General features: G+C 42.9%; 3 protein-coding genes and 1 long non-coding RNA gene across 8 annotated transcripts; 1 reads left to right on the forward strand and 3 right to left on the reverse strand.

The window, feature by feature from the left end:
- Nucleotides 1-2,860: 2,860 nt before the first annotated feature.
- On the reverse strand, nt 2,861-8,256 carry cpeb1b (cytoplasmic polyadenylation element binding protein 1b). 3 transcript variants are annotated; one of them, XM_027004785.2, is made up of 12 exons: nt 8,242-8,256; nt 7,733-7,901; nt 6,667-6,858; nt 5,911-6,128; nt 5,539-5,788; nt 5,251-5,364; nt 5,063-5,167; nt 4,567-4,703; nt 4,187-4,385; nt 3,967-4,061; nt 3,500-3,580; nt 2,861-3,230 (listed from the first exon to the last, which is right to left on the reverse strand). In XM_027004785.2, exons 1-12 carry the CDS (start codon nt 8,254-8,256, stop codon nt 3,120-3,122), a joined length of 1,686 nt encoding a protein of 561 aa, XP_026860586.1. In that variant the 3' UTR covers nt 2,861-3,119. The 3 variants fall into 3 exon arrangements, with proteins under 3 accessions (XP_026860586.1, XP_026860587.1, XP_026860588.1); XM_027004786.2 differs by lacking the exon at nt 8,242-8,256 and having other exon boundaries at nt 5,078-5,167; nt 7,733-7,832; XM_027004787.2 differs by lacking the exon at nt 8,242-8,256 and having other exon boundaries at nt 6,667-6,847; nt 7,728-7,832.
- Nucleotides 8,257-10,666: 2,410 nt separating this feature from the next.
- Nucleotides 10,667-16,857, reverse strand: rbpms2b (RNA binding protein, mRNA processing factor 2b). 2 transcript variants are annotated; one of them, XM_027004791.2, is made up of 7 exons: nt 15,165-16,857; nt 13,565-13,642; nt 13,024-13,062; nt 12,717-12,779; nt 11,991-12,141; nt 11,482-11,618; nt 10,667-10,887 (listed from the first exon to the last, which is right to left on the reverse strand). In XM_027004791.2, exons 1-7 carry the CDS (start codon nt 15,216-15,218, stop codon nt 10,822-10,824), a joined length of 588 nt encoding a protein of 195 aa, XP_026860592.1. In that variant the 5' UTR covers nt 15,219-16,857; the 3' UTR covers nt 10,667-10,821. The 2 variants fall into 2 exon arrangements, with proteins under 2 accessions (XP_026860592.1, XP_026860591.1); XM_027004790.2 differs by lacking the exon at nt 15,165-16,857 and adding an exon at nt 14,106-14,209.
- On the forward strand, nt 14,348-21,903 carry LOC113574110. Its single transcript, XR_003410283.2, has 4 exons — nt 14,348-14,435; nt 19,386-19,438; nt 19,920-20,064; nt 21,607-21,903. It is a non-coding gene; the product is annotated as an uncharacterized LOC113574110 (long non-coding RNA).
- A 1,431-nt stretch (nt 21,904-23,334) lies between these two features.
- tipin (timeless interacting protein) lies at nt 23,335-26,773 on the reverse strand. 2 transcript variants are annotated; one of them, XM_027004780.2, is made up of 8 exons: nt 26,631-26,773; nt 25,622-25,766; nt 25,407-25,500; nt 25,240-25,315; nt 25,014-25,136; nt 24,758-24,824; nt 24,433-24,627; nt 23,335-24,202 (listed from the first exon to the last, which is right to left on the reverse strand). In XM_027004780.2, the coding sequence occupies exons 1-8, from the start codon at nt 26,721-26,723 to the stop codon at nt 23,985-23,987; spliced, it is 1,011 nt and encodes a 336-aa protein (XP_026860581.2). In that variant the 5' UTR covers nt 26,724-26,773; the 3' UTR covers nt 23,335-23,984. The 2 variants fall into 2 exon arrangements, with proteins under 2 accessions (XP_026860581.2, XP_026860583.2); XM_027004782.2 differs by lacking the exon at nt 26,631-26,773 and adding an exon at nt 26,545-26,585.
- Between the last annotated feature and the right edge of the window lie 172 nt (nt 26,774-26,945).

Consider the following 26,945-nt stretch of genomic DNA (forward strand, 5'->3'; position numbering starts at 1 on the left):
CAGGGCGTATGTGGGACACTTTCATGACTCGGAATCGCTTCCGTTTCTGTTACACCAAATTCAAATCCACGGTAGGGACTAGCAGTAGGGCAAAGCTGAACGAGTTAAACGTTGCTTTATCTGACTAAATAAAACAGCCGTTCAACAGCTCGCTATGACTACACATGCAACCACATCTCAGTCAGCTGTTAATACAGATTTGCAGAGGAAATAAGAGCGAGGAATGCCACATACCTCCGCAATTCTCCCACATTGCGATCTATGGAAAGCCCCGCAGCGGGAGGTATTAAAAGGATTACGGGAGTTTTGGGCACGGACGAGGGACAGCGCGACAGGATATTGCTCGCCATGAGCAGCGTACGGATCCGAACGCAAATGAACGAGGCATTAAAACGTTAGGTACCGAAAGGGGTCCACGGAGACAAATAGACAGCAATTTGGTCAGAGAATGAAAACGGCCTTCCCCGTGCATCCCATCACCTATGTATGGCCAAAGCGTGCAGAGGGCGGTCGTTTTTCTAGACGTGGCAGTGGGATGTGTTGAGAGGAGTAGAAAAGGGAAGGATAAGATCTTACATAAAGCTCAACGCACACAGCATCCTACACAGCGAGGAGCTCGGGGTGATTCACACTGACTCAAAATCCCTCGGTCCATCACTTCAACTCTGCTTACCTCCCCACCCCCCTCTTTCTGCTGCGATCTAGAGGAATTGACGCGACATGCATGTGCCGTGGGTACGGGCTGCATTCTTTTCACACGTGAAAGTGCAGTGCTAAAAACCGGTGACTCACAGCCAGTGTGGGCAAACCCACAGCAAAACAGCCTTAATATCACAGGGTTCGAATGTTTCTTCCAGCTACCTCTCCTTCTCTGCACTGATGCTGTTGGGTATGTGAAGACGGATCAAGCCGGCGACCTCACCTTCACTGCAGCACGGACATAAGTATTGGGACACCTACCCCTTACAGAAGCTTTTAGGACATCCCATTCTAAATGCATAGGCATTATAGAGTCGATGCCCTCTCAACAGCTATAACAGCTTCCACTCTCCTGTAAGGCTTTCTACAAGATTTGAGTGCATGTATGGAAACGTTTACCCATTTCATCCAGAAGAGCAGTTGTGCTCTGATGGTGGCCAAAAGGTGTTTGATGGGGTCAGGGCTCTGTGCAGGCTACAAGTGCTTCCAGGGCATTCATGACACTTGCACAACACCTCAAAACCTGGTCACAAATACGGCAAAATTACACAGCATAGTGGCCAAGTTGCTTTAGTTAACACTTCCACCACTCACCGTTGCTCATGGAACATCTAGGAAGAATGAAATATGAACTGATGTGCGTGTGTGTTACAGTACCAGGCTTAACTCTGAGATCTTTAGAATGACAAGGTTTGTAAGAATGAGTAGGTGCTTGATTTTACACTTCTGGCAGTGGGAGTGAAGGAAGACACCTGAAATCAAGTCACCAAGAGGCATGTCCCAATACTTCTGTCTATATAGTGTGTAGGCTAGCCTAGCACCTGGTGCAAAGTGAGGTCCCTCATGTAACCGCTTGATTTCAGCAAACTTTCAATGACTAAAAATGCGATTGTGCTGAAAAACTTGAATGTAATTCTCTTCACAGCAGGGGGGGGGACCCCACAGGTATGAATCAGAGTACCCAAGTCAAATATGCAACTCAGCCTTCAGCTTTTTAAATGCTCAGCTCTCCCTGATGGCTGAATGCACCGGTGTCAAGAGGCCATAGAGCGCCCAGTTGTTTGTATAGTGAGGAAGCACTGCCACCTAGTGGATTAAAATTTATCACCCACACGGAGTGGAAAAACCAGGAATAAAACTGCTAATGTTCCATTTTTGTTGCAAATATGAAAGGCACCATCCATTTCCTCAGAACACTTAAATATTGGTCTGTTAAAAAAAACAAACAAAACAGCCAATATGAATGCTTCAACACCTTTATTGTGATCAATTGGAGAACCAAACTTCACATCTGTACACAAACTCAGCAGACCACAATGAGGTAGAATACAAAGAGGGACAGCTGATCTTGGGAGGCTCAGCATTTGATCTGGAGAAACAGTCCTGTTTCTGAACTCTGACAGAGTTAGAAAGCAATTTGCATCTGGTCTACTACAGCTCCAAGGTAGTCAAGTGAAGTTCAGCCTTTTTACATTCAACAAGCTGCTGTTGGTACCAATAGCAATACCTGCTGACATTAAGTGATTAAAAACCAACCCCTTTCCAAAGTGCAAATTAAAAAGTGCAACAATAAAACTAAGTGCAATCTATGGCCACTTGTTTCTGATTAACATGTCAAGCTGATCTGAAAACTTGATGCAACCCAGTAAAAAAGCAATGCCTTCCAGGAGCACGCACTAAAATGACCTGGGTTGGTGACAGCTACACAAAGCATAAACCCCCTTGTTCCACTTAACATAAAAAAGGTGGACAAAAGGAGAATACCTCTCCAGAAAAACTGTAGGAGGGGGGAAAAAAAAAACTGAAATTAAAAAGCCAGTAGGTAGAGTACTGTTCAACCTTTTTTCCTTGTAAGGACTTAAAAACCTGTTATGTAAAAATTAGTAAAAAGAACTGCGTAAAATGTCTGGAAGATGAAAATTGGGCTTCATTATGCAGCTGTGTTTAAAGTAAAAAACAAAAAAAAAAACTCCCAACTGCAGTGGGAAAAGCAGCTAGAAGAAAAACCAATTCAAAAAGGCACTGTCTGGCTCTCAGTGGATGAAACTTGCATGACTGCTCAAAAAACCTGCAACTTATGGAGGAGAAAAAAAAAAAAAAAAAAAAAAAAAAAAAAACTCAAAGGGGGGGACCCCCCCCCTCCCATTTAGGAGGAAAAAAAACCTGAATCATGGCCTTATTCTCACCCCAAAAATTCCAGGGGACTCAGCTGTGTGGGTCCCTGTAACCCCTTCATTTCACTGTGCAAAGTGCCAAAGTGAACAAGCCAAAAGATAAGGGGGAAGGGTGGGGGAGTGCCCAAGTGAACTTTCTACAGTGTTTCTGCAAAGCAGTGCTTGCTGGTGTGCACCCTCTACAGGGCTGGAGCTTCACCCTGGGATACAGGCAGCAGCACAGCGCTGCCCCAACACAGCAGGCCTTTAGCTGGAGTCCCGGTTCTTCTGGTTCCGCATCAGAGGACGATGGTTGCTGAGGATGTCCATAGAGTGCTGCCAGTGCCAGCATGAGCGACAGTAGTACTTGAAGCAGGCCTGGGTGTACCAAGTGTGCATAAACTGGTGAGATCAACTTTGAACCCAAGTTGGGGAGTTGGACACTCCTACCCAATCCAGACCCAAAAAACTGGATAAAAAGCTCAAGCACAAACCCAACCTCAGCACTAGTGTTGGTAAATTTAATTCATGTGGTCAGGTTTGATACAGTAAGTTTGGATCTGGGCCACATGTCAAGCTTTAGTTACTGAAGTCTTAGTGTTCAATATGCCTGGCTCCTGTATAAGAGTGCAATTTCAATGCCTCACCTGGTCCCTGCAGAAGAAGGGTCCTGGCTGACGAGTGCACACCTGACACATGGAATCCTCCAGATATGGGTCAATCTGGACCTGCAGGGTGAGCATAGCATCTCATGAGGGTACACAAAAGAGCATCATTTACTGCTGTAGTTGATGTCCAGGAGCAGCCACAAAAACAAGACCTTTATATGCAGTCTCAATGAAAGTCTTCAGTGCACAAGCAGCAACAAGCACTCAATATTCCAGCTCCCAACAAATTCATAGACTAGGGGTAAATATTTGCAGGAGTCAAGACAGCATGTCAGTGTCTAGGTTTGCAAAACTGCTAAAGTTTGTGAAGTTAGGTTAGTAACTGGCTAATTGAATCAGTAAGCTCTTCCTGCAGATGACTATGGGAAGTACACCACAGCTCTGGAGCTCCCCATACACCTCAACACCTTTGACCAATACTGCTGCAAAACAGCCTAGGAACATACCTTTTTTGTGAATTTAGGGGTCTTGATTTCAACAAATGCAGCACTGACTGCCTTTAGATAACTGCGCTGGTTGTTAAAGGTCACACGGCCAGACCCTGAGCAAGGAGAAAAGCCCAACATTAGTTTACACAAACCCCGGAGGAGACGAGCCCCCAAATACGGCTAGCATTTTGGCAGGGTGCCAAACTACTAATGTGAACAAATATACAATAAGCCTCACCGATTGGATACTTGTGCTTGTCTGTGTCAATCCCTGCATACATGACTCCCCCAAACAGGTCATTCATGATGCTGGCCAAGGCTTCTGCGTTAAGCATGCCATGCAAAGCCCCTACAAACACAGTGTTACTGGGGTCCAGCCTCTGAGAAGGACAGCGCACATAGTTGCTGTCTGAGATTACCCATGGGATCACCTGGACCTGGGTGACATACAGGAGTCAATCACCACAACAGTCACTGCTAGGACAGCACAGCAAGCAAATTTAAATGTCTTAAAATAAAAGGCAACCTAGCATGAACACAAGTGCACATGCAAGCAATTGTGTGAAGTTCAATGAGAATTCCTCCTGGGATGCAAACGAGAAGTAGGCACAAGCTTACATCCTTGCAGCGCATCCGCCTGCTGGACATTTTGAAGTAGTACTCGCTGTAGCCCTCAGGGTGAAGCAAATCCTGGGTGCAGGCCTGCAACAGGGCCCGCACAGACTTCTCCGACTCAAATACCAGGTACACGTACCCTGCAAGACACGAAACTCAGCTACAGGGCAGACACAGAAACCAAAAACAGGGGGGGTCGAGAGCAAGTGTGCCTCCTGAAGTTAGGCACTTTATACAGCATATTAAGGCATGGAAAAATCCACAGTAAACAGCTTTACTCAGCAGCTAAAACCATGCAGGCTATTACAGACCCAGGTACAAGTATGATGGACCCCTATTCACCTTTAGGTAGTCTACCATGTGCACAGAATTCAAGTAAGTTTGCTGCCACCAAAATTGCACCTCATGTCAGCCAAGACACTGGCACCAGAGATGGGTGATGGACACCAGTCACCTCAAATGTGCAGAAGGAACTGAAGGACCTACCCGCTTGCATTACCTTTGGGCATATTACCTTTAGGAGGGCAACGTGGGTGCTTGCCATCCTTACCAGGCCACTCCACACTCAGTGGGCCATAACAGTTAAAGGTATTGATCAAGCCAGCTGGAAGGAACAAAGCACTCTTAAAAAGGGAACTAGGCAACAGTAGCTTTAACTGCTTTAAGCCAGACGACAAAGTGCCCCACCCTCAGTAATGTCCCATGGAACTCCTCCGAGGAAGACCTTGCAGGAGTAGACAGGGCTTTTATAGTTCCTGGAGGGGAGCTGGCCACTCCATGTGAACGTGGCCTCATTAATTGCTGTTTATTCAGAGACAAAGTCAGTAATGGCCTCATTAAGGCAACAGCAGCTGTGCAGAATAAGCACCTCTACCACAAAAAGTTCGACAAGCATAATGAGAGAAAAGACATTGGCTCAATTTTACCTACAACTCAGAAACCGACACAAAGAAAGAAAACGGCCACCGAACGCACATGCTGCCTGTCTGTGGAGTCGAGCTTCCCTCTCGATGCTGAAGGGGCCGTCTGGGGCTTCCAGCAGGTCCCAGTTGGGCCAGACGGACGCACCAGGCCAACGGCGGGACAAGCTGCTGCCTGGGCTGGTGCTGGGTGGAGGGGTCAGGGGAGAGCTGTCATGGTCCATACGGGAGCCGAGACCCAACTTCAGCGGATCCTTCTGCATGCTGGACATGAAGGGCATGGAGGGGGAGATCCTCAGAGAGGACTGCACAGGGGCACACAAACATGGCTGGTTAACAGGCTTTTAGCTTACTCAATCTGTACCATGTGCAGACTACATGCACTTAGTTTCAAGTATGAAGCCATGCATCAGCCCCCTTGACCGACCAGCAGGTCAGAGAGGTGATCGGAGCCGGAGCTGAAGCCACTAGTCTCGGAATCCACAGGGCTGCTGGAGTGGGAACCAAGCAAGGAACGCGAATTCATGCGTGCCAAGCCTGGAAACTTCTCCAGGAAGTCGGAAGCCCCTGTGCTGGACTCGTTTGAGCTGAAGACTGGAGGCTTGTTGAGGAGCTGGCCGAGAGGGCTTTCCAGAAGCCCAAGCACTGAACAGACATGGAGAAACAGTGAGCAATTTGTTTATAAATCAACCAATTCACCGCCAACAAAACCCAGATCGATATGAATACAAGTCATGCCATTAGAGTTTATAGGGCCTGACGATCTTATACACCCAAAGAATTAAGTAAAGAAACTTTCCAGAACATACAACAGTTTAGTGAACAGCAAAGGCTCATTTACCATGCTACCACCAATAGGAATAGGGAGAACATGAGGCAGGCAGGGAATCTTTGACACCAAGCCCCAACTCATTTTTGAACTGCTGTTCAGATACAGCTTCACTTGTCACTATTGCAACTTGATCAGCAGCTCAAATTAAAGCATTAAGAAATTGACCAGAGGTCAAGCAAAAACTGCTTTGCCCCCCCTTTACATTAGCATTTAATAGGACCGAAGCATGGGAAACTCAGGAAGATTCTTCACTTAGAAAAAGGGTGCAAGGTAGTGTTACTAATAATAGAAGGTTAAAACACAAGGAGATGGTCAAAGCTTCAGAAAGGCAAGTTGCAAAACGTTACTCACTGGAGGCATTGTTGTTTGGGACTGCCGGCTCAGAGTCCTGGCTGCTCCATGGCCTCTCCCAGCCGGACAGGCTGAGGGACTGCAAGCCCAGGCCGAGCTCACTGACGTCAGGCAAAACTCGCGACGAGTCCTGGCCACCGCTGGGAAAAAGCATCTTGCTCCGGACCGCAGACAGGTCCGACTCCGGACGGTCTGTAAACACGGGCCAGAAATAAAAAGAAAGCTATTTCATACACCCTTGCATTCGCATCAGCTGGTGGTATAAACAAAATCAGCACAGAGCCAACACATCTTCACTGATCAGCATCTCCCCTCTAAGCCTGCTGAAAGAATGAATCTGCAAGCTGGCAAGGAAAAGCACATGAGGCTGCAGCAGATGCCATGCGACTCCCCCTGCAGACGTGACCCACCCTGCATGTGACCCAGGCGCTGATGCCCTCACACCCCCGTGTGAATGACATCAGCCCTCCAGCTCCTGCTCTGCTGCCACACCACTGAATTCCTGTCAAATTCTCCCACAAGCAAACAAGCAGGAGTCCAAGCCATCCGCACCCACCCCTACCCCCTCCCCCAGGGCTGCTGTGCTTGCGGTTGGCAGCAGAGGGAGCAAACCAGAAGCACTAGGATGGAGGAGAGAGGCAAAAGAAAAAAAAATCCTGACAAATCAGAGCAACAGCAAGAAAAGGCCGTCTTAGAGGTTGAACGGACATGCAACACTGTCTGGACTGGCCCATGGCCAGCTGCTCTCCAGGCCAAATTCAGCATCTTTTGGCCACTCACTGGCTCTCAAGCTGCATGCATGAAGCATAACTGCAGAAGGGCAAAGGCTACACAGACAGCATCACAGCCCAGAGGACAGGAGACCAACATGACCATTCAAAACTCACTTCAGCCACAGGCTAACCTGCACTTAATCCAACCATTTGAGGCACAAAAACATGGTCAACTCATAACACACTGGTATAGATGAAGAAACAAGTCACCAGTTTATCACCACTTTTAAAAAGTGCACCATCAAGCCACTCCGTTATGTGATCCTGTAGTATGATCCAAAGTAAGACGTTACCCATCAAGGAATCCCGCTTGGTCCTGCCACTGGGAGTGGTGCACACCCCAGTGAGGTCCAGGGAGTTCCCCAGCATGGTGTTCATTCTGCGGAAGATGTCTGCATTACTGCACGTTGACAGGGCAGGGGTCTCTGAATCCCAACGATTAAGAGCTCTAGGATTGTCTCTCTGCAAGATTAAGACAGGAACATATGGGAACGGTCGAAATAACAGATCATGAATGACGAGGCCTTGCCTCAACACATTATGGCCAGTGGGCTAATGTTTAGCTCCGCTATACCTACGTTCAGCAACTCGCTATACTAGGACGCTTTCAAACGGTCAAAAGGAAAGGTAAAGTTAAGTGGTGGGGCACATGACAAGATACAAAAGTTAGTGAAATCCAGAACTAAACCTTTAACTTTGAACATAAGACTAACACCTCATAAAAACAATACATGTCCTTCTTGCAATACAACGCGAGGCCTCAGACAAAATAAAAATAAACTCGCTTAACTAAAATACTTACCAGAGAAAACGCCATGATAGAATTTTTCAAACAGAATTATCTAAAACACCAACAAAGTTTCACTCCGCATAGATCTACTTAAGTCCTCTACCAGGCTGATTTCTCATTGAGAACATCTGTTCTTGCCTCCTGCGAACGTTGCCGCACCGTGATCGCAGTGGCACATCAGACTGGCCAATCACATGCCTCGGACAAATGAGCCCTGAATGAGAAGCACGTGGAGGTGTGTTAATTTGTAGTCTGATGATGGGGTGTGAGTCTATGCCTTTTCTGCAAGGCGAAAGTTTCAGTGTAATAGCTTTTCGGTGCATGATCCTGGGAGGATACGTATATTTAATGGAAATGCATAGATAATGGGGACCCTGAACGGAAGTTCTCGTTTTTTCGGTTGCAGTTGTAGAATGTCATCGCTGGATAGCAAGTACTGATTAATGTAAGCAAAGAGAAGCGTGAGCATTTGTGCACAACATGGAAAAATGTGATTAAAGATTGAACTCATTTGCAGTAGAGCTACATACTGATTATCAGGTGGCACCATATAATAGTAATAGATATAACGGTGCATCAGAAATATAAGAAAAAAAATATTGTTCAACCCGCTAGACGTGGCATATAACGTTAGTAATGGACGTCTTGTTGTTTCATCATATTTATTCTAGGCCTATCCCTATCCCGACGTTACGTTACATGAGTGAATGATCAAATTTCAAAACTTTCGGACAATGAAACCCTAGTTTGAAATGAGTATAAATCCATCAGACATGCATGCACCGTAGATTTCCCAGCATTCTTTATATTAAGAATGTCTTGTCAAACATGCAGTGTCAAATACACAAAGCTCTGGCATCTCAATACTCTGGCGCAGTCTGCAGTTTTATCATTGACACGAGTGTGTGATTGTGTAGCGTTTGGGTCTGCATATAAGGTGCCATATAAAATGAGCGTTAAAAAAAATTGCACAAGTAAAAATATTTTATGCTGCTAAGTGTATTTTTACAATTCGGTGTCAGATTCAAGCGTTATCATGATGAAGATGAACGGACAAAAGCCCAAAAGTTCAATCACCCTTTCAGTTTGTGCTTGGCTCACGACACTTGCTTTTGATCAGTAAATATTGCCATCTTCCGGTGATGTATTGTAACTGCAACAGCATTCCAAGGAAAGACTGAAGCAGCGTCAAATGTGTATCTTGATTAGTCGTGCCTGACGAAGCTGAACCACAACCTAACAGCACTTTAGTTCTAAAAACGGTGTTGCATTTTGTTTTCAGGATGACGAACGATTATATTTGTAGTCTAGCGACTGGTAGTTTCTGCTGGCTTTGAAAACGAACAGAATATTATAGAGGGGGCCAATTTTCTTGAAAAGGCGTTGTAGATGGCATCACCCAAATCCACTGCATATTTCCGCTGAAGGCATTACCAACATGCAGTCATTCTAGCGGACGCTTAGTCAAAAAATAAATAAATAAGATGAGCAAAGTGGTCTGCATTTACATTTTAATACTGTATCGTACAATAGCAAGTTTACAGAAACGTTTTACAAATAAATTTCTAATGCCAATATTAGCCATTACTATAATCCACATTAAAACACCATCCATGCGTCAATACTTTTAGCACACCATACTGACATGTCCAACAAAAGGAAGGAGTTCCACTCACACGGGACAGAATCAAAACCCAGTAAATATCAAACAAAAATGTTAACTTAGATTACTTATTTAATTGCACAAACACTTTAATCTGCACCACATCTACTGCACACTCAGATCGTCTTTGTATTTTGCTAAATCCAAGCAATCACAGGTACACACAAACTCAAGGTGGCATCTTAAAATCAGAGCTCATGGTGCTGGGGAAAGATGACTTTGTACAAGGTGTATGGCACTCACCTAACCAGTCATAAGGACATGTAATGACAACTACTTCACATCCATCACAAAACAAGCCCAGGTATCCAAACATGAAATGAAGAGGTTTACTCCTCCATAACTGGAAGTAATCACTACAGACAAGAGCACACAACATCTACTCCTTGGGGGTGGGGGAGGGTGCACTTGTCTCAACTGACTGGCTCAGACCCTGTAAACTCCAACACAGAGTGGGGAGAGCAGCCTTACATTTTAAATCCTAATTCCAAAAATATTCCATAAAGGAATGCCAATTACACAAGTGCTACTACAGCAGTGCCATCCGAGTTTCATGTTTAGCATATAGCTGGCACGATGTCTTCAGTGTCACCCTTGGCCCGACTCCCAATGATCAGATACGTCCATGCTGCAGAACTCCCAGGGAGCCAGACTGAATTAAAATGTGGTCTGTGATGGGTTTACTCCATTTGAAGTGAACATTGTTATCTCTAGGGAAGGCAGAAAAGTGAAAGTTTCTCTCCAAGAAATGCATAATTTAACCCCCCCCCCCCCCCCCCCCCATCAGGAGAAAGCTGCATTAAATAACCAAGAGCCCTGAACACTTTTTTTGTTTAACATTCTAATACTTCACAAAGATCAGTTGGTTTATGCTGATGCAATTGTACTCCTAAGGGGTTAATGCATACAGGGGTGAACAATTAACATATTTAACAGAACTGCCTCGATTTCCATCCAGGTTGGGATGACTCAGAAGTAGATGGATACCAACGCATCTGTAAAGAAAAATAAAACCATTATAGATTGTGTACACAAGTTGTCAGGGGTGCACTCAATTTTATTCTTTCTTTTTTTATAGGCATCACTACAAGTACATGCTCACAGATTATAAATTTATATTTAGACATACAAACATGCTGCATCTTAGCAGGTTTATAGACTTTCCAAAATCACTGTTGCTTAAATTGGATTAGTGTACATGAGTATTTCTGAGCAGCAGTAAATTGTGTAATCAGTTACCAAGATGTCAGATTAAGCTGTGATTCAATACACTTGGAGTCATTAAGTTTAGCATAGTACATTCCCATCATTCAGGTTGAGATGACAAGTCATGGGAATTTTGTGCAAGGTCAAGTCGGTCTGACCAGAAGCCATTTTGCAAACAGCTATGAAAGCATCAAGTTGCACTCAAGCTGGGCCCCAGACACAGGATGTAGGTAAGAGTGGAGGCTTCAATGGAATGTTTAACTCTCCACCACAGTGCTCTTAAAGCCAACAGCAGCAAACAAAACTGAATATACTGCATTGACGCATTGTAGTCTGAACTCTTGGAACAAGTGAATTAATCAGTGTTCACTGGTGGGTGTTACCTGGGCATGGAGAGCAGCCGCAGCCGGGTAAGTGAAAGCAGCGTGGGGCAAACCAGGGCTCAGCTCGGCCGTGTAGAGTGGGTACGGAGACCAGGCCTCTGGGGATGCTGGGATCAGTGCTGCCCCTGTCAAGTCATCTGAGAACGTGCACACAGCCAGACAGAACTGGAGCTTGGTGTCTGATTACAACTTGGGTTAAATTAAAGCTCAATGTTAAAATGACTCAAGAAAGAACCCAAGTGTCAAGTATATCTAGATAGGGGATACTATAACCCAGATTTGTTTGGAACGCAAGACAAGCTGCATATGGTGTAAAGTGAAAAATACAGAATCGGAATGTGTGCAGCTTAAAGTTACTGAACTGAAAGAAGCCAGTTTCTAACACTACATGCATGTGGTGAAGGTGAATTAGTCCGTTCCTCAGCTACGGGTGACACTTCAACACATGCCTGGACAGTGCGCGCTAGTGTGTATGCGGTCTGAATGCTAACGTGTGGCAGTACACTTACATGGGTCCCGTGCTATGAAGTGTGCTCCTAGAGCTGGGTGGATATTTGTGGGGTTCGGGGTGCCCATCAGCTTACTCTTTGCCATCTTCGTGTTGGCTTTAGCAAACTCTAAGCGGAGTGTCTGCGGGTTTTCAGGGTCAAATCGAACCCCCTGGAGACACAAGGTGGTTCGGGGTGGGGGTTACGGTAATAGTGATGGGCTTTACCCGAAACCCTGGCAGAAATAGCAAGTGTGCAAAGCTGGTGCCCACATGCAGCTGAATGCTTGTGACTTTCAGAAAATCTAGTACTGCTCTCAAGACAGTGCTACACCAGTTACTATGCACCAAAGTTTGTAGGAAAGACTGTTAGTTCACAGCAAAAAGGGTGCCTAGTACTTCAACTAGACCAAAACTCCTCATTTGCCCAGATCCACAGCCAGTGAGTGCCAAGCAGAAAGAACTGAATAAAATGTAGGCCAGCAAGATTACCAGCCATGAGATTCAACTGCTTCATGAACCAGAGAGACAGAACTAATGTATTCAGAGAGTAAAGGCTACTTCAACTGGTAATCCTTTGACAGCAATAGATTGTAGTTAGAAAACCACTACATTCGATCACCTGTGACACCACCACTATTAAACATGTGGGGGGGGGGGACCCCACAGTGCATGCAACCACTGTTGTGCATCATCTGAGGGATGATAAATCATTCAAGCCATTGCTTACAGATGAATGGGTGCTTACATTTAATGCATTTTTTGCTGCTTCAGCACCAGAGCGACTGTCAAATGTCACAAATCCAACGGGCTGGGAAAAGAGGAGAAAAAGGTATAGTTTGGCTTTATTGCTTACACCAGCAGTGCCATTAAACTAAATTCATAATTTGATGTACAGTCAAAGGATTTCTGGTAAGCTTAGTTCAGGTAACATTCAATGTGTCCTAAACATACTCCAAGTTAGTCAGATACAGGACAAATGTATTCAGAGAAGTGAAACTCCAGACTGTATGCAATACATCACCAATTGGCTGTAATAGCTGCCACTGTCTCACCTGCTTTGATGTTAACTTAATCAGTGAACCTTCATAACCCTGAAGAAAAAAAAAGAAAAAAAAAAAGTTGTCCAATTAGGGTCTTTAAAGTCACATGCCTGCAGAGGAGCATCAAGAAGAGGGGAGGAGAGAAAAAAAAAAAAAAAAAAAAAAAAAAAAAAGCCAACCTTCCTAGCATTCCCCATAGGAAGTCAACCCAATCAGATAGTTAGCCTCTGGGAAAGCCAACCAGAGGACTCTGAAAAGATCATGAATTTATTTATTTATTTATTTATTTTATTTTTTTATTTTTTTATTTTTTTTTTAAAGCATGTTAAATCCTAAGTCCAGATCATCAAGATCCATGGTTTATGTTAGACTCTCTGCTGCTATGAATGAACTTTATGACCCATTAGAAGCTTGGACATGATGAGTGAGGCAGCAAAATGACTCATGCAATCCGATAACACATTCTTAGTATATTTATAAACATACTTCAAGTGTCAAGCCACCTGTGAAGAAACACCAAGATTAGAAAACATGAAACTTCAAATACACTCACCTTATATGGTCTAAACAACAGATAGAGTTCACGAGGTTTGATATCTGTTGGCAGGCCACTGACAAACAGTGTTCGGACCTGGGGGGTGAACATACAGCATGACTATGAACACTGTGCTCAGTCTCAATTCAGTATTAATAAAATGACAGCTCTCTGGCAGATTCAGTTCCAAACTACACATGGCTCAAAAGAAACAAAGGGCCCAGAGCGCACAAGCTTAGTTTATGCTTTGATCACTTCTTGGTTTGTAACTGAAACATTACAAAATTAAGATGTGCCAACACAGTCTACATGGAAGAAGAATCAAACCAACAGAAAACACCTTAAAACTAGGTCACACTAATGTGCAGCACTGGCTGGCAGTGTTATTTCAAATTCTAGTAGCCTTTACAGAAAAAACACCTTGCATTAAATGCAAAAACCTCAAACACCTAAAGTCTAGCAGACATGCCGGCCATTATGGCTTCTGTGACCAACTACACTTTCGTCTACTTCCTGGACATGGCAACACGAACACATACAGTTGCAAATAAAACCCTACACAGAGCATCATGCTAGAAGTGGCCAGCAACCAAACAGTGTTGAATGCAGCCAGGTTCTCTCCAGTCGCTAAGGAAATAAACAAAAGTGCAAACATCCACTTGTTGGAACTCAGTGGGACGCTCAGTACTACAATGGTCTGCTGATGGAACGGCAATGAACAACATCGCCCAGCACAACAGCGTTTCCTTCCTCTGCACAGCAGCTTTGTGGCCCATGGAGTGCACCCAAGCTCAGCCTGCTGTCTCACCACACCCCTCTCTACAACCTCATCTGACGAACGCTGGTTCAAGATGCGTGTGGCTCAGCACATATTATGGCATGTTGAAAGGTAAGGTGAAATGGCACTTTTCAGAGTCTCATTTGAGTCATATACCAGTGCTTTAAAAAGGCATTTCCACTCTTGGAAAAGGGGGGGGGTTCTATAGGCTACTGGTATAATAAAGTTACTGTAAAGCAGATTGACATGCACCACAGATGTTTTACTACAACTTTAACAACCACAAAAAACCTAGAGGAAAATTAAAACATCAGTTAGTGTGTCTTGGAAAAAAAAAAAAAGGTGGGGGGCATTTAACAAACCAGAACATTCATCAACCTCCGAGTGCGATTCTAACACTTACACAAATGTGAAAGTTTGAAATGGAACAGTGAACTGAACTAGTCATTTTCAGATGTTCTGTACTGGAATCATAAACCAATCAGAAAATCATTTTTAGCATAATGATCTACAAGATCTGAACGCCTCCTAGCATAGACCATGTTCATATTTGACAAATAACTCGAGCCAGTTTGAGCCTTTTCATTTCTTACTGTGTTCTCACGCTAAACAAGAAAAAAAAGAAAACAAAACAAAAAAAACACAGCGAAGTAGTTTAGCTTTTATAATAATAAGTTAATAAACAATTGAGTCCGCAATACGCAAAGACGAACTTCTTAGGGATAGCTTACACACGGTGGCTCCTGCACTCTGTTAAAGCGCAAAAGTTTTACAGTAATCAGCACCAGATAGTTATGGAGCATGTTATTCACTAAAAGGCGTTAGAAGCAGAGTTCTTACCTCTTCTTCGCTTGAGACGTTGTTGTTTGGCTCAGAGTCAGATTTGATACTCATCTTAAAGGTAAACTTGAGACACCCAGAAGACCAGACAAACTATTATTTTCCGCGTTGAAGTGGGTCCAGAAGTGCGGCTGGGGCTTGGTTTCGGTTCGTGACAGACTTCTGAGAATTTGTGCCAGGGTGAGCTTGTGCCAAACCGAAACGGACCCTGAAGAGTAGCAGGTGAAGGAAACGAACTGAGGTGAGTCAGTGAGGGGTAGTGCACTGGGGGAGAGAAACGGGGAAAGAAGTGGCGTTTCTTCTGTTCACATCTACTTCGTTTTAGATATTCAATTTAACAAAGAAGAGAAACACAGGGAAACTGTACTATATTGCCCTACTCGCTAATTAGGGCATCAAGTAAGACGTGGAAGGTTTCAAAGTAGTAATCACGACCTAGAAAGGTTTCAGCTGGTGGAAAACCCAACCCCTTCATTTAGCGCATCGACGTCTTCAGAGGAAACCATGAACCGATTGGAGACGACTTGGCAAATCCACGCTCTCATTTTGATTGAATACGTGTCAATATACAATGTCCGCTATTTTCTGAGTATTTAGGATTACAAGGACCCTGAAAAAAGGCTAATTATTAATCAAAAAACTGTGTAAGGTGTAATGAATTACTATTTAGTCCTTATTAGAGCTTGTATTACTAATCATACCTTACTCATACCATTTACTCCAAAGTTTTCTCTTGAGTGCCCTTGCAACATAGCATGATTGCCAACAATAAGCATAAAAAAACCCGACAATTCATTTTCACTGGCGTTTGTGTAGCATTTGTTTATTGAGGGTACTTGTAACATGAAAAGGACATTTTTCCTGACATTGTTGGGAAACACAATGAGAATGATGTGTGTTTTCTGGAGGGCTTGAGACATTGTGAGCACATCTATAGAAAATTACCTAATGTATTGGGGTTGTTGCTGTTGTTGGTTGGTTTGTGTTTTCTTCATTGATTGTTGTTTTGGGATATTTTTGAAATTTTGGGATACTTCTGCTAATTTCATAAAGGGTGACACAACTACAGTTATTTTAAACATGTTCAATTCAGTGAAGCATTTTCTTTGAAACCTCTTTTGGGTTGAACCAGTATATTTTATAGCATAAGAGCAAGAAAGTTTTAAATACATTAAACAACCTTTTCAAGCTTTAATTTTTTGCATACTTGTGTAGAGTTTATGCTTCTTTGCTGATATTTTTAAAATAAAGCACAGTGACCAAAGCCAAAAAAAAAATCATCCCACTAGAGAAAACATCATCAGTGCAAGACTATTGATAAGTGACATGCGCATTGATTGGGTGAGTGGAGCAGCTGTGGCATAGAGACTGGGTTAACTGTAGCATAGCAAAGTGACACTCCACCAGGCATTACAGTCCACTTCCCAGGCCAGAACAGATCAAAACACAGTCTTTGTTCAGGACCTTTCTGTTCTCATGTTCTTGGTGCAATTTTGCCTCCAGATTTTGTTAGTGATTAGCTTGTATAAGAGTATGGCAAAGCAGCCAATGAGGAGCCTTTTGAGTGGTTAAAGTACCCTTTGAGGTTCACAAAAACTGCACTATAATTTCACCTGTAACCACCAAGGGTACAACAAAGGAAAGTTCCCTGTACATTACTTTCAATTCCTGTTGTCTCCTTGATATTGGCACCGAATCCCTGCCACACAAACGTCAGAGCCCAGCGATGCTGCTTTCGTATTTCACTGGAGAGGAGAAGGCCCATTGTCTTCAAAGCCATGACACTCTGCACTCCTCTGCCCTCTGCCTCACTGCACCCATCCTTCTGGATCAGCGTCACCAGGCTCTGGAGCATTTAGCTTGGACTCCGTGTGTCCTCTGTGCCTGTGGGCGCGTCCACCAACCCGCTGGGGTATCCCCACTTGCAGCCACTTCACAGGCAAGCAGACCTCAACAGCCTCTGCTTTATATGTTTCATATATCATTTCAATTATATTTTCTCTGCCTTTATAAGGAATTTAGTTCCATTCCTCATTCTATGTTGGCAACAAATCAGATCCACACTGCTTTTGACTAAACATTCGACTATGTGCTGATAGTCAAGTAAATAATTAGTAGTTAGCATTTTGTGCCAGACTCTTGAGGAGGGGCTGTTTAGATAAAGTGCTATTGGTTTGTTAAGGACATTTCACACAGTCACTCTTCCACTGATCTCTGCACTGTAACATCAGTGTGATGCCCAACTGAGATGTATGTTTCTTTTAGCCTCGCCTTCAGCCAGTCTGTCACTCATACCTAAGGACACAAAAACACCCCTAAAAAGTCACTAGAGTTCATTCCTTCACTCTCAGCAGTGACCCCCACCCCCTTCCCCAATAAAAACAAATCCTTTGCCAGAATTAGACTGTGTTTATTTTTGATATGGGATCCAATAAAACAAGAGCAAACTGAAACATGATCATCAGCAGGGCAAGAAACAATATCTATCGTTTCCTCTTTGTTTCTTGGGAACAAGTCTCTGAAGCCTGGAGATGCTGAAATGAGAGAACAGTGTGTCCTAAGTTTTTCTAAGTGTCTTCCAGACAAAGCATAGAGTTGAAAAGAAAATATAATTTTTACTGTTTTGGAGAAAAGCCCTGTGCTTCAGTCATCTCAGTGATGACAAAGCTAGACAGATGTAGTTTCATTTATTATGAGCTTACTACTTTACTGTAAGTGTTCTCCCCCACAGAAAGCATGCACTGAAACATTGTTCCCAAGCATGGTTAAATGAATTTAAGAAAATATGCAAAAATTGAGAAAATGCCCTTAGACTTCAGAGGGTTAAAGCCTAAGCATGTAGTGCTTGAGGTTTAAGCTTTAATTTGTTTTCACATCCTCCCTTATATTTTCTGAACTTCAGCCCTGGTTTCCTGTTTAGATATGAAGAATGGAAATAAAGGTTATACCATTAAAGAAAAGGGCAACATATTCCCAGAGCAACTAACCCCACTATGATAAATAGAGCTGCTATAGAGAAGTGGATGTAACTTTGCTAAAAATGATTCATTACATCACCTATGTTCACTTACAGTGAACAATGCTTACTTCTAAAAATATTCACACATGAACACTGGAGTAATTGTAAATTAGTTGTAGCTCAAGGTAACCGTTTCTCTGAAACATACAGTTTTGGAATGACTTCCCATGGTCATGACTCCCTGCCAAAGAGGTCACAAGAAGTGATAACAAACACCACTGGTTTCTCATTGCTAGTTTCTCTGTTAGTTTGCTAGTCTCTTTGGAGTTGGCACACAACTAATCACAATTTTCCATTTGTATCTGAGCGAGAGCATCTGAGCATAAAGCATAGTAGACAGATTATTTATTAACACGATCTGGTAGGACATCTCTAGGCCTGGAGTATGTTTCTGGGAGGATTTAGTATGTAAAATTTGGAGGCCTGACCATTCCACCAACACAAAAAAGACACTGGTATGTAGAACTGCTTATGCAAGCTCCATGGCTCCCTAATGCACCACATTTACAAATCAGGTCCACAGAAACAGACCAAAAGCAGTCAGAAAGAACTAATATAATTAAATATTAAAAAGAAATTTGGACATTGCTGCGGTGAAGCGTGAGGCTACAGGAGACGGTGTGAAGGATCTGCATTATGCAGCTTAACTGGAGCAGGACACGTGCAGATGATGAGAGCAGCTAGGTGATGCGGAACTCTCGAGGAACTACATCCACATTTAATGTCCTAAGCGTCAAGTTTTAAATAAGATGTGCATTGCCTTGGCACACTTTTACTTTGCTAGCACATTCCATCAAGGCTTTTTGTGCAAGTGTTACAGACTCAGCCTCCAAAAAGCAGGTCCTTAGTTTTTTGTTTGTTTGTTTGTTTGTTTGTTTGTTTGTTTGGGGGGGTTGTTTTGTTTTGTCCAGACAGATACTGTGTTTAGTAGCTGAGGAGGAGACTGATGAAGAATTGCTGAACCTTCTAGGCTGTGGAGGGGTGATAGGCCAGGGCACTGACCTGCTGTCCATCACCTCCACATTGCCTTGGCTTTAGCCACTATAAGAAGGATGAATATTTCATTAAGACCTTCCCCCTTGAGTGGGGCTGTCCGACCCTGTCTCTGCACACCATGCCCCCGGGTTCTTAAGAGAATGCTATAGCTTGCATAATTCAGATAGCACATGCTGTGTCTCTCTCTCCTTTCCTTTTAATAAAAGGAGGCAGGCAGATGGGATGGGAGCTGTTACTTCAATGAAAGTCCTCGATGGAGGTAATGGCATGTCACTGAGCACAAGCGTTATATCTACACATGTACACAGATGTGCTGGTCACCTGTCTACAAGTGCAACTCTATACCAAAGCATCTATTCAGTAGGAGAGGGCTCTGCAATAATTGTCCCCCACTGTAGTTATGCTAGATGTTATTTATCATAATGTTGCGTCAGACACATCTACTCTACATCTAGTATACAAGTATGTCTAGTGTACCACTCTGAGCTGTAGGTTCTAATGCAGTTTTGACTGGAGCATGCCTATCTTAGTCTATGAACTCCATTTTAGAGGAGCTTCCCCAACACTAAATCTGACTAATATCTAAAGACTCTGAATATGGCCTACCAGTTGTAAAACTGCTTATTACATACAGTGCATTCTCCCTTAATCCTGAATTCAAAGAGAAAAAAGAAATACTTCTTCTTTAAAATCGCTGTATAAAATTGGCCCTCACTTGTCTTCTTGTGTTTACATAATAGCAGCCGCTGTTATGCGCCGAGCGGTGGCTGCACTGTGAGTGATGCAGAGATTAACTTGAGGAACAGAAGGCCCATGCGGGCTGAGGGACAGCAGCTGTTTTGGTGGACAAAGCGGAGATGCCCAGAGCTGACCACAGAGTCACAGGTGCTGTGATATCCAGCTATGAAATAAATATTATTTTATGTGTCCCTTTATAACTCTGTGATATTTCTGAAGACACTATAACAGTCAAGGTCACAGCCATGGTAGAACAGAGAATAATCACATGTAATGTGCACACACACATGCACACACACATACAGACAACAACAATGTAACATTTAAACCAATCCACTCTTGAGTAGTCAAACTCCGTCACACTCTCTCTTCTCTTATCGTCACACAATGAACCTGCTGAACTGAGCATTTTTTGGCATGGCTATTTAAACAACATCCACAGGGTCATATTTCAGGAGGAGGATGAACCTCTGACTTTCCGCTTTCTGCAGAAGTTGGTGGACCATTCCAGCGCTTGCATGTCTCTAAGTAATGCTGTACAGGGGCTGTGGGAGTCAACGGCTCCCTCCATGGAGGCCTCCAAAACAAAACAATCCTTCTGCTGAGAATGTAAAGTGAACTAATAGCCCTACACTACTGGACTCCCTTCACAGCGTAAATCAGCATACATGTTTCTCAGGCAAGACATATGTTCAAATCCATGACCAGAATGTTCACTAGTTGTAATGTTATATGTTATATTAAAGGAGACCATGCCTTCCATGCTATTTGTTGTGAAACAGTCGAATTGCCAGACAACGGTAAATGTGTCAAAGCAAAGACAATTCAGCTTTTGGCTTGGATATGCTTCAGTCAAAGTTCTGTTGCCTTCAAATGTTGAGATGTATTTTGCTTCACACAGAGAAGCATAGCTCTATAGCAGTAGCAAATGTAAATAGAAATTGAGGTGAATTCACATTGTGCCACTCTTATTTTACGGTCATGATAGTCAGTCAGTCTTGTCTTGATAATAAGGGTTTAGCCCTTTTTGATCTGTATATCTGACTAATATGGAGTAAACGAACAACTGTTTCAGAGATCACGACTGTCAGGTTTTTGTAAACATGTTTCAAAAAATTGAGAACTCTGCTTATAAGGAGTCTCAGAGCGCACAGAGGTCTTTCTTGCCCAGCAGTTCTCTCTCAAACTGTAATCCCGTTTGCAGCATCTGCCTGTGTTTGGAGGGTGTTGTGGGGCAGGGGAGGGGATGGGGTGTGTGCTGTCATCTCAGGGCTGATGCACACCACCTGCCTTGGCCTTTCTGTGACCCAGTTCCTCACCACCAGTACCCCCACCCCACCCCCACAGAGGAGGCATTCCACTACCTCCCACTGCCTTGTTTATCCCGAAGACAATTACTGGCCGGGCACTCCTCCGTCTGCCGAGCCAGAGAGAAAGAAGCCGGGGGGTCTGCTCTGCTCTACTCCGACATGCTAAGCCTCCATTAGCCCTTTTTCATTGCCTTTTTCTCTAGCAGGCTAGCAGGGCAAAGCGCTTGTGCGAGATCGCTCTTTAAAGGCTGTTTCATATTGTATATAATATTGAATAAACGTTTTGTAGGTTGTTTTGTGTGTGTAGATCAGGAAGAGGTGCTCTTGCAGAAATGATGTAGCAAATGAATTCATCTTAGTTTGTTTTCCATGTAAATAGGAGGAAAATCTGTAGGCCAGGAGAGCTTAGTCTATCAAGCACGCACCACCAGACTCAGCTGCCAAGAGCCTGCCTGCCCCCACGGCTTCTCCACCCAACTTCAAACAATGAAAAACTGCAGCCTGATAACATAATTCACTCTCTACTTGCTGAAGAATTTATCTTGGAAGGTTCATGCCTTTACTGTGATTTGAGCTGAGGTGAATCACTATGTAAAACTGTAAATGTTTGAACCAAACATAATGCTGACCTCATTAGAAGCAGGACTGTACTGGTCAGTAATAAAGTGTATGATCACTTAGAAAATGATTTGTGTATGTTTGAGCTCTGTTTTGTATATTTACATATATATCTGCCTATGCTATTGTTAGGATTGTTACAATTTATGATCATAGCCAAGCAGCTTTTATCTTGTAAAGAAGTAACTGCTGTTCACTGACACTTAAGCTATCAAAATGATCCAGAAACAACATAAAAAATTCACTACAATTTGTAGAGGCATACAGGTCATGGAATGTCAGATACTGTGGTCAATTGAACCAAAATTCAACCAAATATGCTCTCTCTGACATATTACAGTTTATATCTAGTGTCATCCAGTGAACTGCTTACCAGTATATAACTTTTTTTGGATGTCAGCCTGCATGCTTGACATCTGACGTTAATCTGACTGCTGGTTTATCCTTGCCAAATGGTTTACATAATACATTTAGCCATATCAAATGTTTTATTATTACTAGATGACTAACTTCATAATGACACCATTATTTACACTATGGTCTTGAAACATTTCACTGAAAATGGTAGACTGAACAGACTATGTGGTAAACATGTAGACTGGTTCTCTCTATAGTGCAGTAAGGAAATGTATTCTATTTTATATACACAGAGTAAATCTGACAGAGACTGAAAGACCCCTGAAATGAGAGAAATTACTAAAGGTGTGACTATTTGGACAGGCTATGATTTCTTTAGTAAGCTTAAAATTATATATCCTTCATAGCAGTCATTCAAGTCATAGTCCTCAAGGTCCAGGTGCTACTTTTCACTTAGGTCTGATGACAAAGTGGCCGACCTGTTACATTTAGCTGTCATTTAACTGCCAGTGATTACAAAATCCAGGATCAGATTTAGATTTGAGGTGCTGATTTAATTACTTCTGCTAAACCTGCCACACACGAAAGGATGAGAACAGTTGCCATCCGCTTAGTATAAGGACTATGGCACCATCTGCTGTTTGTACAACAGCATGACACCCAATGATTATTGTCCTGCTTATAAAATGTCTATTTTTCAAATATGACAAGGCCTGTGGCTGCTACAGTCTAATGTTAGCACTTAAATATAAGGTTTAAAGACTTAAAATCTTACAGCACCACAAAAAGCCTCAAAAAAGCAAAGACTTAAATACTGCTATGCAATCTAACAACCAATCTATCCCTTCAGCTGGTCTATATGCCAAACAAATTAATCATGATCAGTTCATTTATAATTCTAAATCTAAACGTTTAGCCAATTATTGAGAGCTTCAACAGCTATTAAAATTCTCTGAAGCTTACATAAGCCTTTTTGTTCATTAAAGCAGCTTTTGTGCCTGTTATTTTGAAAATTAATGCACTGTGACACCTCGGCATGCTGCTCATCTTCACAAATAAATATTGCTGTGTGTATGACATCTATACAAATAAATTTCAAAATGGCTTTTCTGCAGTCAAACAATACAAACCATAGTATATGAGCACTTTATTTACAGTCCTGAAAAAAAGTAAAAAATTACAGAAAAATGAGAAGAAACTATGTGAATTAAAGTTTTAAAACCAAAACTTGCCAGCAAAGACTTCCACAAGGCTGTGGAGGCTTGAATACAACAATCCATGATTCCACACAATACCTCAAGAATTAACCACCTTGCAAATGGCCTACTTTCCTCGTAACCCAATATCTTTTGTTACTGATTAAAGGCTTTTATTGGGTTTCAAAACTGTAGATAGAAAAAAAGATGATGGCCAAGTAGTTTTGACAGTGAGGCAAGATCCTGCTAATTTAGACAATGTTATAGATCCTCACAGAGTATCAAGGGCCATGTCGTTCACAGAAGCTGAACCAATGCTTCTCCATTTCTGAGGCGTAAGAGGGGAATGGAATGTGGCATGTCTTGGCTCTCTATACTTCGCCATGAACTTGAGGTGTTTGGTGAAATTTAGTTCCTCTTTGGTAATCAAGTTCTAATCAAGCTGAACATTCTTCTGTTCTTTCATTCCATTACCATTCAACCGGTGCAATGATAAAACTTTTAGACAACTGTGAAGGACTTGTTGGCAGTAGTTTTGTAGTAGCTGTTATAAAAACCTTGCCCGTTACAGGAAGACTAAAAATGATCAAAAAGCATTCTCGTCTTGCCTGTCCGTCAACTCTGAGGCGGGGCTGTCACACTCGTCATCAAATAGGGGGGAGTTCTCAGGCACAGAAGGTTTGTGTTTTAAAGGTGTATCAGTTTTTTCTGCATTTTGATCCAAGGCTTCTTGGTTATCTTGGCTAGGGAGATGTCCTGAAGAACTTGCGACAGGCTCATCCAGACAAGCAGATTGTGAGGATTCTGTATCCCAACAAATCAGGGATGGGCAAATGGGTTCAGAATGAAAGAATAATCAATAATTAACAGAGTAGACTAAGGATATTAACCCTAAAGGCAACTTTCCATTGTAATTGCCTTCTGCAATACTACATGTTTCAGGTACATGCAAATACAGGGTAACTACTTAATATAGTAAAGTTACATCACACAATATATAACGCAACATCCATGCACACTGTATGGCCGGTCACCTTGCTGTTTCTGGCGGGACAACCTCCTCTCCAGAGCCAGCTGTTTGTTGAGCTCAATGCGTCGCTGTTGTTCCTCAGTCAGAGAGACCAGTGCCGAAGGTGGGGCTGGGGTGGAATGGACAAAAGGATCTTCAGAGAAGCCTCCATCTTCAAACGAGTTTTGCATCCTCCTGCAGGCGGGTCCCTCTGCTTCATCTGAACACAAGATAACACACACAGACCAAAACACACATTAACCTACATTCACTGCCAGAAAATCAAATGTGAACAAAGACTGTACAATCAACATAGATAAGCTTGCACTAATGTGGATAAAGCTTATTACCACCATCGTGTCCCACGAAATCTTCATGTGTCAGAGGCATGTCCAGTCGTATTCGTTTAAGACATGTCTAAGGGAGACAAAGGTTGCCTGATGTACCCATGTGTCAGTACATTAGTAATGCCATTACATGAAAGGAATGTTTTCCTAAAAGGCAAGACCCCGCTAATGACAAGGTAATGTGAAAGCATAAATTATGTTGGTGGTCAGATGAAACAGACTGCAGCTCTAGAGTCGGTCCAGCTCAGATCCAACTTACCTGCACGTCTTTTTTGCCACCTAGAATCTCAAGTTTATCGATGAAGTCCTCAAACTGTAGTTTGGGACAGAGTCTGTGGGCCCAGTTCTCCATTTTCTGCATGAGGACCTTAAGATCCTCAGCCTAAAGGTAGAGTCAGGTGAGGATAGACATTCATCACTCAGAATAAAGAAAGGCATTAACACACATTTAATACAGTTTGTATGAAAATGGCAGGAACAATCACCTCATGCCCTTTGCCTTTGAATTTTACATCATCAAATAAAGTACGTAAGGCTGGAAGTCCTCTTTCAGACAGCAGTCTGTAACAGAAGGACAAAGCGGGTGAGTCCTGGGCACATCAGTCTGTGGAGTTTGTGTAGTACAAATGCCACAAAAAGCAACACTTATTACCTGTGGGAGTCTAATTTAGGCTGGGGTCTCCTGACTGTTCGCCTTTTAGCGACTGGAACCTCTGGTAACTTTGAAACCTCTCCCTCTTCTGCATCTAAATACACAGCAAATATGGTGACTCAATAACAGCGGAACAGCAAATGAAAATTTAACACTGATATTATGGTGGGTGATACAAGGCAATAGTGCGTTGAGAGCATTGGTGTTGCCCTCACCACCAGTCAAGATGTCTCCCTGTGGGTCACCGTCTCCAGCTGAGAGGGGAGGCGAGAGAGGGGGAAAGGTGTCATCCTCTGTGTGCTCATAGTCAGGGATGTCACGCGGCCCATTTTCAAATGGACCACGCATGGCGCACAGATCCTGGAGAGAGAAGCCCATCTTCTCTTAGAATAGCTGGGACATTTTTATCAATAGACCCAAATGTTTAGTACATTATCAAAACCACCAAATATGGATATATTCTAAAAGATGTTTAAACTTGATCTTATTTGAACTCTCTCAGAACTCGATGCATCTATGCAACTGGCGTTTCCCCTTGAATGACTCAACTTGTTCAAATGATGTAACCTAGGTTAGCTATCTAGCTAGCGAGCTAGGTCAGCTAGGCTACCGAGACATTTGTCTTGGGTTTGACGTAATGAATAACCATAACTGAGAATGGCCAGTTAGGTTAGTTGCGTACACTGAAAGCAAATGTTCAAGCCTGTTTAAGCCTTGCTTTAGCTTAGCTGTCTGGCTATTAGGAGTTAAGTTTGCTCTCCCTAACTAGTTTGCTGTCCTACCTTATTCAGCTAGGTTAGGTTAATACCCACAGTATGAGAAATCCTTCAACCAAGCATTTTAGGGTCAGCGTTTTGGGGTTAATAAATTATGTACCTATGTGAAAATCACGGGCACCTTAAAAAAGTAAAACTCGTAATCGTGACAGAGTATAGTTAACTTGGTAGACAGTAGGTTAGCATACCTGTCTATCTAAAACACAAGTATAAACAGCTAAGATATGCTAGGTAGGTTTGCTACAAAACCAAGATGTCTTCTGGCGGGTGATATAAGAGCTAACGTTAGCCAGCCAGCTAGTTGGATAGGAGTAACAGTAGCTAACGTCCTTTTCAGCCAAGCAAAAACTTTTAAAGCTTACCATGTCCTATAACTTGTCATATGTGAAAAGCTAAAACAGTTTCAGTCGAACAAAGGATAAACAGTAAAGTTAGCTAGTTGACTTACCTTAGGCAGAGACACTACAGTTAAACCTTTTCTAGTTTTACCGGTTTTTTCTCTCAGCCAACCAAAGCACCGGAAAAACTTTCCTTCTGGCATATTTGATCGTTGTTTCCGAGTGGAAGGCGCCACCTAGCAAGCCCACACAGCATACTGTTTTCCTTTTTCTACAGCTCGCTTTTCTGAAAATGCAATGTGCTGTTTCTTGTGGTCTGCTAGTTTTACACGTTTATATTCACAGACACGCCGCTCCGAAAAGGTATGTGAAAAGAATATGAAACGCAGGGCCGTGATACTTATAGAAGATATGGTTGTCAGAAT

This window comes from Electrophorus electricus, chromosome 21 (genome assembly GCF_013358815.1).
Source record: "Electrophorus electricus isolate fEleEle1 chromosome 21, fEleEle1.pri, whole genome shotgun sequence".
Lineage (NCBI taxonomy): Eukaryota > Metazoa > Chordata > Actinopteri > Gymnotiformes > Gymnotidae > Electrophorus > Electrophorus electricus.

Bases quoted from the DNA above. Each gene is read 5' to 3' on its own strand.
- rbpms2b (XM_027004790.2), bottom strand. From the start codon at position 14,201: ATGTTTGCACTTTTGTTTATTTCCTTAGCGACTGGAGAGAACCTGGCT. The intron at 12,780-13,023 runs GTGAGACAGTGG...CTCTTTTCCCAG, and splicing joins TTAAGTTAACATCAAAGCAG to CCCGTTGGATTTGTGACATT. The intron at 10,888-11,481 runs GTAACACCCACC...TTTTCTTTACAG, and splicing joins CGGCTGCTCTCCATGCCCAG to ATGCGTTGGTATCCATCTAC.
- cpeb1b (XM_027004785.2), bottom strand. The intron at 6,859-7,732 runs GTAACGTCTTAC...CCGTGTTTACAG, and splicing joins CAAGCGGGATTCCTTGATGG to ACCGTCCGGAGTCGGACCTG. The intron at 5,789-5,910 runs GTCGGTCAAGGG...GCCCCTGTGCAG, and splicing joins ATCACCTCTCTGACCTGCTG to TCCTCTCTGAGGATCTCCCC.
- tipin (XM_027004780.2), bottom strand. From the start codon at position 26,723: ATGCCAGAAGGAAAGTTTTTCCGGTGCTTTGGTTGGCTGAGAGAAAAA. The intron at 25,767-26,630 runs GTAAGTCAACTA...TTCTCTCTCCAG, and splicing joins CTGTAGTGTCTCTGCCTAAG to GATCTGTGCGCCATGCGTGG. The intron at 24,203-24,432 runs GTGACCGGCCAT...GTTGGGATACAG, and splicing joins GTCCCGCCAGAAACAGCAAG to AATCCTCACAATCTGCTTGT.